General features: G+C 50.2%; 1 protein-coding gene across 2 annotated transcripts in view; it reads right to left on the bottom strand.

Annotated features, from left to right (window-relative positions):
- Nucleotides 1–7,487: 7,487 nt before the first annotated feature.
- Nucleotides 7,488–11,340, bottom strand: part of Dhx34 (DExH-box helicase 34) — a 27,458-nt gene continuing 23,605 nt past the window's right edge. Inside the window, exons 18-19 of one of the 2 annotated variants that reach the window (XR_003712926.1) lie at nucleotides 10,595–10,780; nucleotides 7,488–7,563 (exon numbers count right to left, since the gene is read on the bottom strand). Coding sequence is in view for 1 of the 2 variants with exons in the window: in XM_028779493.1 (XP_028635326.1) it covers nucleotides 10,647–10,780 (134 nt within the window). In the remaining variant the exon portion in view is untranslated. Of the gene's footprint in view, nucleotides 7,564–10,556; nucleotides 10,781–11,340 lie in introns of those variants that run through there. The other variant, XM_028779493.1, reaches the window with a different exon arrangement.

Genomic DNA, 11,340 nt, shown 5'->3' on the forward strand with positions numbered 1-11,340 from the left:
TTCTCATTTGTCTTCTAAGATTTTAAGTCTTTGGTAATTTGAAACTGAAGAACCATAAATGCTAACAGTCACTGGCCATCTTTCTCCTGATTCCTGCTCTGAAATACCATGTGTATCCGTTAGCTGTTACTGCAAAACAAGTTGCTCCCAAATTCTGTGGCTCAAAATGGATACTATTATTGAGATCATCTTGCTTGTACTTGGCATCTTATACTAGGCACAGATGGACTTTAAAAGTGGTTATGGGGACCAGCAAACTAGTTCAGTGAGTAAAGGTGCTTGCAGCCAAAACTGATGACTTGAGTTTGACCTCCAAGAATCACATGGAGAGAGAAGGGGACAGACTCTTCCAAGTTGCCTTCTGACCTACACACACACACACACACACACACACACACACACACACACACACTGAATTCCTACAAAGAACACAGCATAAAAACCAGAGCTGTTGAGATGGCTCAGTGGGTTAAAGCCACCACCACCAAGCCTAAAGAACACAAGTTCAAATTCAATCCTCAGGACCCACATGGTGGAAGGAGAACGTCAGCTCTCATAAGCTGTTCCCTGACTTCCTCATGCATACCATAGCGCGGATGTGAGCTCTTCCTGGCAAGTAAATACCAAAAGATGGTCTCAAAAAAGCAGCATACAAACCTTAAAAAGAGGTTGGGTTTCTGTGTGAGTGGCCAGTTACAGTGGCCACTCATACCCAGGGTAGCTGTGACAGTGATTGACATGGCAGATAGAAACCCAGCACTGGAGCCAACAAACTCAAGGGCCAGCCTGATGCTCACCACAAGACACCACAAAGTTACTTGCTTTCAGGGAGCTTGGGTCTGAATGCTCGCTTATGGAGACTGACCAGCTCCATCCAGCTTTGGGGCTGGTCTGTTCCAGATGTCCTGTGGACACCAACCTATACATGTTCAAGCTGCTAACAGAAAATGGCACTGTGGGTGCACAGAGCTTGTGAATACTCTGTGTGATATCAGATGATATTGTAGATGACTCTCAATGTGTCACGGAGTGACAGCATCCTGTCCACAGCAGCTATGCCCAACTACTTAATGATGAGGAAGGGTCGAGAGATGTGGATCGACAGAAGAGGCGGTGTCCGGAATTCCCGAGTGAGGGGCTGGGGGCGTGGCTCAGTGGTAGAGCCCCTGCCTAGAATCCCCCAGTGAGGGGCTGGGGGCGTGGCTCAGTGGTAGAGCTTCTGCCTACAACTTCCCAATAAGAGGCTGTCCTTTGACCTCCACAACTCACTGTAGCACACATGTATACATGCACACACACACACACACACACACACAGAGAGAGAGAGAGAGAGAGAGAGAGAGAGAGAGAGAGAGAGAGAGATTAAAACTAAATAAAGGGCCAGTGAGATGGCTCAGCAGGTGAAGGCACTTGCTACTCACAACCTGAGTTTGTTTCCTGAAACCTGCGTGGTGGAAGAAGAGAACCTACTCCCACAAATTATTTGTAGTGTGGAACTCGAGTCTGTGAGAACACACACACACCACAGTTTTTAAAATAAAATAGGACTTTGACTGATGGCTCAGCAGCTTAGAGCACTGGCTGCACTTGCTGAGCACTGAGTTCCAGCCCCAGGACCTACACTGTGGCTCACCACAATCTGTAACTCCAGTTCCAGGAGTTACAGATTGATGGTGCTGCACCTATGTGCATACATGGGTGCTGCATGTGTGTGTGTGTGTGTGTGTGTACATACCTACATGCAGAAAAAACACCCATTCATCAAAATAACCAAATAAAATAAAACACCAAAATTCTTAATCTTTTAAAAAGCTAACATAGAGGCCTTGTGTGGTGTGACATGCCTGCAATGCCATCACTCTGGAGGCAGAGCTCTGAGCCAGCCTGGGCTACAGAGCAAGACCAAAATAGGAATCTCTAAAGCAGTGCTGGACAGTCTGTGTCCCAGCACCCACCACAGGTGCCTCACAGCCTCCAATAGTTGCAGCTCCAAGAGAGTAAACACTCTCTCCGGCCCCACAGGCACCTGCACACACATGTCATTCCCTCACAGACATGCACATATGCACACATGCACATAAGTAAAATTAACAAAAATAAATGTTTTGCAATTAGCTAACGCGATCTATTTCTCGGGTGTGATATTGGTTTTGTGACTGGGATGAATCGAGTTTATTTCTCCCAGGACTCCCCAGGAGTCCGCAAGTGGGATAGATGAGGGACCAGCAGCTGGAAGGATCATGAACCCGACCCTCCATCCCACTCACTGTTCGATCCAGGGGATGGGAAGATACTAAGAAGTCTGAGTCCTACCACAGGAGAGGTGGCTGCAGACTCACTGCCCCGGCCTGGCACAGGCAAGGGTCTCAGATGCAGACCAGGGGACTGTGGGATTCCAGCTAGACTCTGCCTAGTTGTTGGGGGGAGGTGAGTAGTACTTTCTTGCCCAACCCCATGTTCTCGGAGACCGGAAGTGACTCCCACTTAATTCTCCCTAATCAGTAGGGTCTGATGGGCCACCAGGGAGGAGGGGAACTGGCTGGAAGGTTAATTGCAACTAAAAATACCTCTTCCTGGAGGAGAAGGCAGCACACCCTTAGGGTATGAGTGGCTGTGCCCAGAAACGGGGAGGCAGTGGAACCAAAGTAAGAGTGACAAGGTCAGAGCTGGCTCTCAGTGGTGAGAGTCAGCTGTCACCAAAACCAGGATATGGTGACAAGCTGATCCATCAGTTATTTGGAAGGGTCGGTGCAACTAGAGCCACCACGAGCGTGTTTCTGGTCAGACACAATACAGTGGGACACAGGAAGAGCTGCCTTGGTGTAGGTTACCATGTGGAAACAGGAGACCCTATATCCCAATAGCATACTATGATTGGAAAGAGGGGCCATGTTCTTGGAGGCCATGTCCTAGTTGTCAGGAACTGCATCCCTGTGTGTGGAGCTGGGTGAGATGAACAGCCACCTTCTGTGTCTACCAAGTGAGTCTTCCTCTGTAGACTGCTGCATGTGGCATTGCCTGATGGCTTGGTGTGGGATGGATGTGGTGAGTCCTCCACAGATTCAAATTTTAGTGGCGATGTTTGGTGCGACTTTGACACCTGTGGTATGCGAAGCCTCACTGGTCACCAAGGGCAGGCCTGAGTTTACAGCTCACACCCGCTTCCAGCCTGTGCTCACCAGTTGTTCCTTTAATGTAATTGATTGCTTTGTGGCCGGGCGGTGGTGGCGCACGCCTTTAATCCCAGCACTTGGGAGGCAGAAGCAGGTGGATTTCTGAGTTTGAGAGTTCGAGGCTAGCCTGGTCTACCGAGTGAGTTCCAGGACAGCCAGGGCTACACAGAGAAACCCTGTCTAGAAAAAAAACCAAAAAAAAAATTGATTGCTTTGCCTGCTTGTGTGTCTGTACACCGTGTGTGTACAGTGACCACTGAGATTAAAGGGGGTTGTAAATCCCCTGGAACTGAAGCTACATGCAGCTGTTAGGCACCTGTGGGTACCAGGAACAGATCTTGCATCCCCTGTAGAAGTAGTCAGTGCTGTAGCCCACTGGGCCATGTGTACAATCTAGCATTGAATCCCCCCCCCCCTTTTTTGGCAGGAGCGTTGTTCTATGTGTGTGTCTGAATATATGTATGTGTACCATGTGCATGAAGAAGCTTGTTGTCGACAGAAGAGGGCGCTGTATCCCCTGGAACTGGAGTTAAATAGGCGAATGTAAACATTATGTATATCCTGAGAGTCTAACCTGTGCCCCCTGCAAGGGGAGTAAGCCCTCCTGAACCACTGAACTATATCTCCAACCCCCTCCCTCTTTTTTCTTTAACCCAGGGTATCGTGTAACCCAAGTTAGCCTCAAACTCCAGATTGAATAACCGCGAACATCTCCATCTCATGCTTCAGCCTCCAAGGCCTTAGTGCTTCCACAGTTGGCTTCCATTAGGCTCTCTGGTCATTTATTCATTTATTTTGTGATAAGGTTTGATGTAGCCTGTGTTGACCTCGAACACCTCCACCTCCCAAGCGATGAGAGCACAGATATGCGTGTGCCGCTGTGTCCAATGAGCACTTTTCTCAGAAGTCGGTACTTAAGGGGAACTGCTGCCCCGAAAGCAGAAACCGTAATCTAGTGGGGCTCCCCTTGTGAGTCCCAGGGGCTAGGGTACAAACGGCAGCACTTCAGGGTCAAAGGCAAGCCAGGTGAGTCCGGAGAGCAGAATGATGACATCAGTAGTCATTCATGGTTTCTAGAAGCCAAACCGACAAGCAGGAACACTCAGTCTTGGAGCCCTGGACTGCGTCTTAACAGTTTAGGCAACAGGTCACATGACCATAAGGTCCCCATAAGACACCCAGGGATTCTGAGTCCATCTGACTCTGTGTAGAGTACTCTATGACGTCTACCAACACTCTTCTCAGAACGTTGCCATCATTAAGTGAGGCCAGAGAGTATACAGAAAGAATTTCAGGTCAAGTGAAGGAAATTCTAACCTGAATCCTAGGCAGACACATAAGTCCCTCACCCCAATCACAGGACAAAGCTACTTCCAAGTCCCAGAGGCCTTTGCAGGAAGCAGGGTATAAAGGAAGAGAAGGTGCCAGGCATGGAGGACTGCCTGCAAGCCTGGGTACTAGGAAGACTGAAGCAGGAGGATCTTGGGACCATGATCATCCTGTGCAAATTAGTAATACTTATTTCAAAATGAGAGGAGCTATGAGATAGATTAGCTGGTAAAAAGTGTGTGTATCCAAGCCTGAAGACATGAGTTCGATTCCTGGACCCACAAGTTGTCCTCTGAACTCTCCGTATGCATACCATGGCATGCATGTGCCTACACACATAATAAATGCATTTGAAAAAAACAAGGCTGGAGAGATGAAGCAGCAATTATGAGCACTTGTCTCCTCTCTTGCAGAGGACCTGGGTTCGTTTCCTAGCACCCACATGGTAGCTTACAACCATCCTTAACTCTAGCACCAGTGGATCCAAAGGCGTGTACATGGCACACATGCATGCAGGCAAAACATTCGTATACATATAAAGCAAAATAAATTTAAAAAAATAAAAAGAGGTTGGGGCATGATGGCTCTGTAATAGAGCCCCTGCCTAGCATCTCCTGTGAGGGGCTGGGGGCGTGGCTCAGTGGTAGAGCCCCTGCCTAGAATCCCCCAGTGAGGGGCTGGGGGCGTGGCTCAGTGGTAGAGCCCCTGCCTAGAATCCCCCAGTGAGGGGCTGGGGCGTGGCTCAGTGGTAGAGCCCCTGCCTAGAATCCCCAGTGAGGGGCTGGGGGCGTGGCTCAGTGGTAGAGCCCCTGCCTAGAATCCCCCAGTGAGGGGCTGGGGGCGTGGCTCAGTGGTACGTTTCCCTGCTTAGCATTAAGTGAGGCGTTAGACTCATTCCTCAGCATTGAAATAATAAATGTAGCAATAGATATCGTTGATCTTTCTCTCATCTTCCCCCAAAAGGGACTGTGGCTTCATTTCTGGACTAGTATGTATTGGGTAAAAGAAAATAATCAAAGTTTGGGGGACTGATAATCCCAGTCCAAGGAGACCAGCAGTGCCACTGGGAGCCTCTCGGCAAAGCAGGGGCTGACGGTCATCTTCAGAGCTTACTTTGCGGTACTTCACAGCCATAGAGGACTCCAAACCCATCCATGACTATCTCCCGGTCTCTTCCACACCTAGCTCCCTCGCAGGGTACAGCGGCAAAGGCTCAGGTGACGCCATCCGGCCCCTCAAAAGCCTGTGTCTGTGAGCCTGGGATGTGTGGTACTGGTACTCTCTAATCACTGAAGCCCGGGATGCCTCATATATCCAAGAATTCACCCTTCACAGCCAGAGCAAAGGCCACTGGCAGGCTAGGAGTCAGGGTCAGCTTGCCAGAGGACAGTGAAGTGTGTCTGGAATAGGTGAAAAGAGTTGAAAGCCATCATCAGAGACCATGGAGCAGCAGTGCATCTGGATCCCACAAGGTGGCACTAAAGAGCCATGAAGTTTAATGCCCCCCACCCCAACACCACTTTTGACAGTCTAACTATATTGCTCTGGCTGCCCTGGAACTAACTATATAGAGCAGGCTACCCTCAAACTCATCCACCTGTCTCTGCATCCCTAGTGCTGGGATTAAGCCATGTGCCACCACACCCGGCTTTTTTTTTTTTCCATATTTATTTCTTTAGTTGTTAAGGGAAGGAGACTGTGTGCTACATTCTTATGGCAATCAGAGGACAAGCCCTAGGAGGAAGTGAGTGAGTTCTCTCCTTCTCCTAAAAGAGTCCTGGGGATCAAACCCTTGACAACAAGCACCTTTTATGTACAGACCCATCATAGACGTTGTCGAATGTCAGCTTCTGGGACACGATTGCATATCCTTTAAGCTGCACATCATTGATTAATAATTTTTCAGTTTATTTATGTTATCTCCAGGCATTGTTTTGCCTGCATGTATATCTGTATAAGGACATCAGATCCCCTAGAACTGACGTTACAGAACTGACTATGAGCGTCCATGTGGTGCTAAGATTTCAACCCGAGTCCTCTGGAAGAGCAGCCAGTGCTCTTAGCCACTGAGCCCTCTCTCCAGCCTCCATCACTAATGCTTTTAGTGTTTCTTTTTATTGACAATTTTATGCATGTATATAATACACCTGGATGCTTTCCCCTCTCTCCCCTCTCCTCCTTCTCTCACTCCTGGCTGGACCCCCTTTTTATTCCCAAGTCACTTCCGCTTGTAGACTTTTCTGTTTTGATATAGTTTCCTTGTTTGTTCGGTGAGCAACTGGGCGTAATTAAGGTCGCTTGCGTGAACACGGATGTGGTTCACACAATCGGGTTTGGTATTATACTGTTTTCTGGGGTTTTGTTTGGTTGCTACCTTGCTTGCTTTTCCTTTGAGACATGGTCTCAGTAAACTGCCCAGGCTGGTCTTGAACTTCACATTCTCCCTTCTCAGTCTCCCATGTGCTGTCTTACAACAAGCCCATCTTGAGGTAGCAGCTTTTAGAATATTCTAAACATCAAGGGGTGGGGGGAACCACCTTACATAACTCACCCCCCCACCTCACTCCCGAGTCTGGCAACTAAGAACCCACTTCCTCTCTGTGGACGTTATGTGATGGACTTTTCCTGTGAAGACATACACACACTTGCTCACTCCAGATGGGAGCCCGCAACATACCAAAGTGTGGATACCATCAAAGTCCACTTTAGTGAATCAATGAGTTTTATTGTGGTTACTTACAGGAATATAGGTGAAGGGTAGCTTACAGGAGCAGAAATGACTCAAAGAGAACTGTATCACAAAAACTCACCCAGGTATGGGCAACAGCTCTGGGAACCCGAAACATACTGCATAGTTTGCAGGCAGCTCAACAGGTTGCAAAGTGTCCTTTCCAGGTGGCTCAGTTGGTCTGAACCAGTACCAGGAGGCTTGGCTGGTCTGAGATTGACTCCCAGAAGCCTTTGCTGTTTCTTCTTAGTGAGGCTGGGGGTCTAGTGAGTCTGGTAAGTTTTAGGGACTTCCTGAAGCAACTTCGTTTACTTTCCGTTTTAAGGAGCTTCCCTGATGAAAAAACAAAACAAAACAAAACAAAACAACTACTAATACACAATGAGCTGTCTCGCCTGGTCTGGACCCTGCATGGTCATGATCATGGTTCTTAACCTCAGGCTTCATCCAAGAAAGGACAATGCATTCACACTTTACTAGTTTCTTGTGGCCCTGAAGATGAAATCCGGGTCTTTGCACATTCTAAGAAATACTGCTCATCTGAGCCACGCCCCCAGCCCCTTACTGAGGGATTCTAGGCAGGGGCTTTACCACTGAGCCACGCCCCCAGCCCCTCACTGGGGGATTCTAGGCAGGGGCTCTACCACTGAGCCACGCCCCCAGCCCCTCACTGGGGGATTCTAGGCGGGGGCCCTACCACTGAGCCACGCCCCCAGCCCCTCACTGGAGGATTCTAGACAGGGGCTCTACCACTGAGTCACACTCCCAGCCCCCCACTAGGGTGATTCTAGACCTTCTTTCTACTGCTGAGCCACACCCCCAGCTCTTGACTTTTTGAGACAAGGTTTTGCTTTGCACTTGAGGCTGGCCTTGAACTTGAGGTCCTTCTGCCTCAGCTCAAAGTGCCTCCATTAACGGTGTGTGCCCATCATACTCGCTAGGGTTTAACAACTGGGTAAAGGTAAGAGCTTAGAAGTCTGGAGCTCTGCCAAGATCAGACTTGGGACCTTAACGGCATTTCTCCCTGACATCTCAGGATGTGGCTAGAGCCTTTGTAGTTGTTCATTCTTCTCTGGTGATCACTGAAGCTGCTGTTTGCTGAGAGCTAGGGAACCCACTAACCTACCATGTGCAAAGCCAAGTCTGATCTCCAGCACGGAGGTGGAAGGGCAAAGCACTCGGGGTGGGAGAGTACCTTCTGAGAAAGTGGACAGTTTCTCTATGTTCATCATCTAAAGGCTAAGATTTTCAAATGTCAAGCCATTTTGGCCAGGAGGGGGGTATTTTGAGTCAGGGTAATGTAGCCCAGGCTGCCCTTGACGTCACTATGTAGATGAGACTGACTTTGAACTCTTCACACTCCTCGTGCCTCCTGCATGTTGGGCTTGAGGGTGACACACAGTCAGCACTGTTCTGTCTCCAACAGTATTAACTTCATGCATAGAGTTCTTCAGTCTACTTCCTGTTGAGCGAGTCTCCAACTGGCCCTGATGGTGGGACTGGTTTGAGAGGCCATGGACCCTCTTGGGCACAAGGCTGTAAAGGCCTCAGGCCCGCTCCATTCCCAGCCCGAACCTTGCTTCCTGAGTCTCCCTATGGGTAGCCAGTTGCCTCCACATTCCATGCTCCCCACCACGGTCCTCAGCCTCTGAACCCCAAGACAGTAAACCTGCCCTCATTTCTTTCAGAGAGATGAGGAGAGCAGCCAATGCAGTTAGTTTTGGTTGGCTGTCTTTCAAGAAAGTGCCCCACTGAACTGAGTTGACTGCGTCTTTGGGATGTGGCCCCTGAGCTTGACACTGCAGGGCCTGTAATGGCGGCTGCTTCCATCCCTGGGCCTCCTTCCTGGCTTTGTGGCTCTTTCAGATTCAGCATTTCACTTCTTTTATCCACTTCTTCCTAGCTGTCTGCACTGTGTGTGTGTGTGTGTGTGTGGTATATGTGTGTATGTGAGTGCGTGCATGTATCTATGTATGTATGTGCATGTGTGTGTGTGTGTGGTGTATGTGTGTGAATGCATGCATGTATCTGTGTATGTATGTGCATGTGTGTGTGGTGTATGTGTGTGTGAGTGCGTGCATGTATCTATGTGTGTGTGTGTGTGTGGTGTATGTGTGTGAGTGTGTGCATGTATCTATGTATGTATGTGCATGTGTGTGTTTGTCTGTCTGACCAGGTGTCTTCCTTGGTCAGCCTTCATCTCTTTCTGAGACAGTCTTTGGCTAGGCTGGCTGGCCAGCGAGCTCGGGGAATCAGCCTGCCTCCGGCCCCAGCATTAGAGTTAGACTCATATTGTTATGCTCAGCTTTTTCATTTTTTTTTTTAAAATGTGGGTTCCAGGATCCAAACTCAGCAAGCAGGCTCTTTTCCACTTGAGGCATCTCCCAGCCCCTGATGGTATTATCGTGGGAGGCTATGGAACGTTTAAGGGGTGGGACCCGGCAGATGGAAGTTTCTGGGTATAGCCCTTTGAAAGTTAGTCCCTCACTTCTGTCCACTCTCTTGCTTCCTAGACTGCAGTGAAGACTAGAGATAGAAATCCTTCATGCCTTAAGCTGTTCTGTTGGGGACTGAGGTCACAGCAATGCCTTAGTAACACTGCAGCTGGGTTCCACCTCAGACTCCAGAGGCTGCGCATGTCAGGAGAGGCTGGGCCAAGCAGGAGTGGGAGTGGAGTGCCTGAAGCAGGCCTGGAGGAGCTGCCTAGGGGATGACAAGGGATGCAAGGCAGGGGAGGGCTGTGTGCATCACCTGTGCAGGTGAGGGGGTGGAGCAGAAAGCCGCCAAAGAGTGGGGGTGACTAGGAGTCCAGCAGCAGGAGGTGGCTGGGCGGGCATCTCCAGGTGTAGCCATGGTCCCACATGAACATTACCCACCCCCCATCTCTGCTTCCAACTCTCAGAGACCCAAGTGGAAGGGCAAACCTGGGGCAACAGACTAAGGGGCCTCAGGAGAGTGGCTAGGTTCTGGGACCCCTCACATAGACTTACCAGCAGCCTCAATGTGGCCCCTCACCTCACCTCCCAGGGCCCCTCAGGGCTGCAAACACACCAAAGAGATAAAAGCTTGCCCTGTGGAGACTTGATAGGCCAGAGAAGGGGGATGCTGGAAGGGTGAGGTGGGAGTGGGTGGGTGAGTGGGGAAACACCCTCTTTGAGGTGAAAGGGACGGGGTATGGGGTGGGGGGCTCATGGAGGGGGCACCAGGAAGGGAGACAACATTTGAAATGTAAATAAATATAATAATTAAAAAAAAATTTTTTTTTAAAAAAAGTTTGCCGTGACAAGGGCCAAGGCTGTGTTTCTTCGCACTGAGGGAGGCACAAGTTCTGAAGCAAAGTCTGACTTTATTTGCACAGACATACCGCTGCCCCCCATTTGGGGTGCTCTGGGGAGCTCTGGCCATGCAGTACTGGCTCACATGTGCTGCCTTCGATGTCTCAGCACCTCGGTGGGAGTGAAGAGGAAGTCCTGCTTGCACACCTGGCAGTGGTAGGGCCTCTGCAGGGCCGATGTCTTCTGTGGTGGTGCAGGAGCAGCCTCCTCAGACCCTGTAGAGGAAAGGGAAGGCTCTGGTTCCCACCAACCCTGCTGCCTGTGAGCCAGCCTGGCCCCACCATTGGGGACACTCGGCCACAGTCGCCGCTGTGAACGGGCACTGTGGGACTGTGGCACTGTGGGACTGTGGGACTGTGGCACTGTGGGACTGTGGCACTGTGGGACTGTGGCACTGTGAGACTGTGGGACTGTGGCACTGTGGCACTGTGAGACTGTGGGACTGTGGGACTGTGGCACTGTGAGACTGTGAGACTGTGGGACTGTGGCACTGTGGCACTGTGAGACTGTGGGACTGTGGGACTGTGAAACTGTGGGACTGTGAGACTGTGAGACTGTGGGACTGTGGGACTGTGGCACTGTGGGACTGTGGGACTGTGGCACTGTGGGACTGTGGGACTGTGAAACTGTGGGACTGTGGCACTGTGAGACTGTGGGACTGTGGGACTGTGGCACTGTGGGACTGTGGCACTGTGAGACTGTGGCACTGTGGGACTGTGGGACTGTGAGACTGTGGGACTGTGGCACTGTGAGACTGTGGCACTGTGGGACTGTG

The sequence above is a fragment of the Grammomys surdaster genome, unplaced genomic scaffold (genome assembly GCF_004785775.1).
Source record: "Grammomys surdaster isolate TR1022 unplaced genomic scaffold, NIH_TR_1.0 354, whole genome shotgun sequence".
NCBI lineage: Eukaryota > Metazoa > Chordata > Mammalia > Rodentia > Muridae > Grammomys > Grammomys surdaster.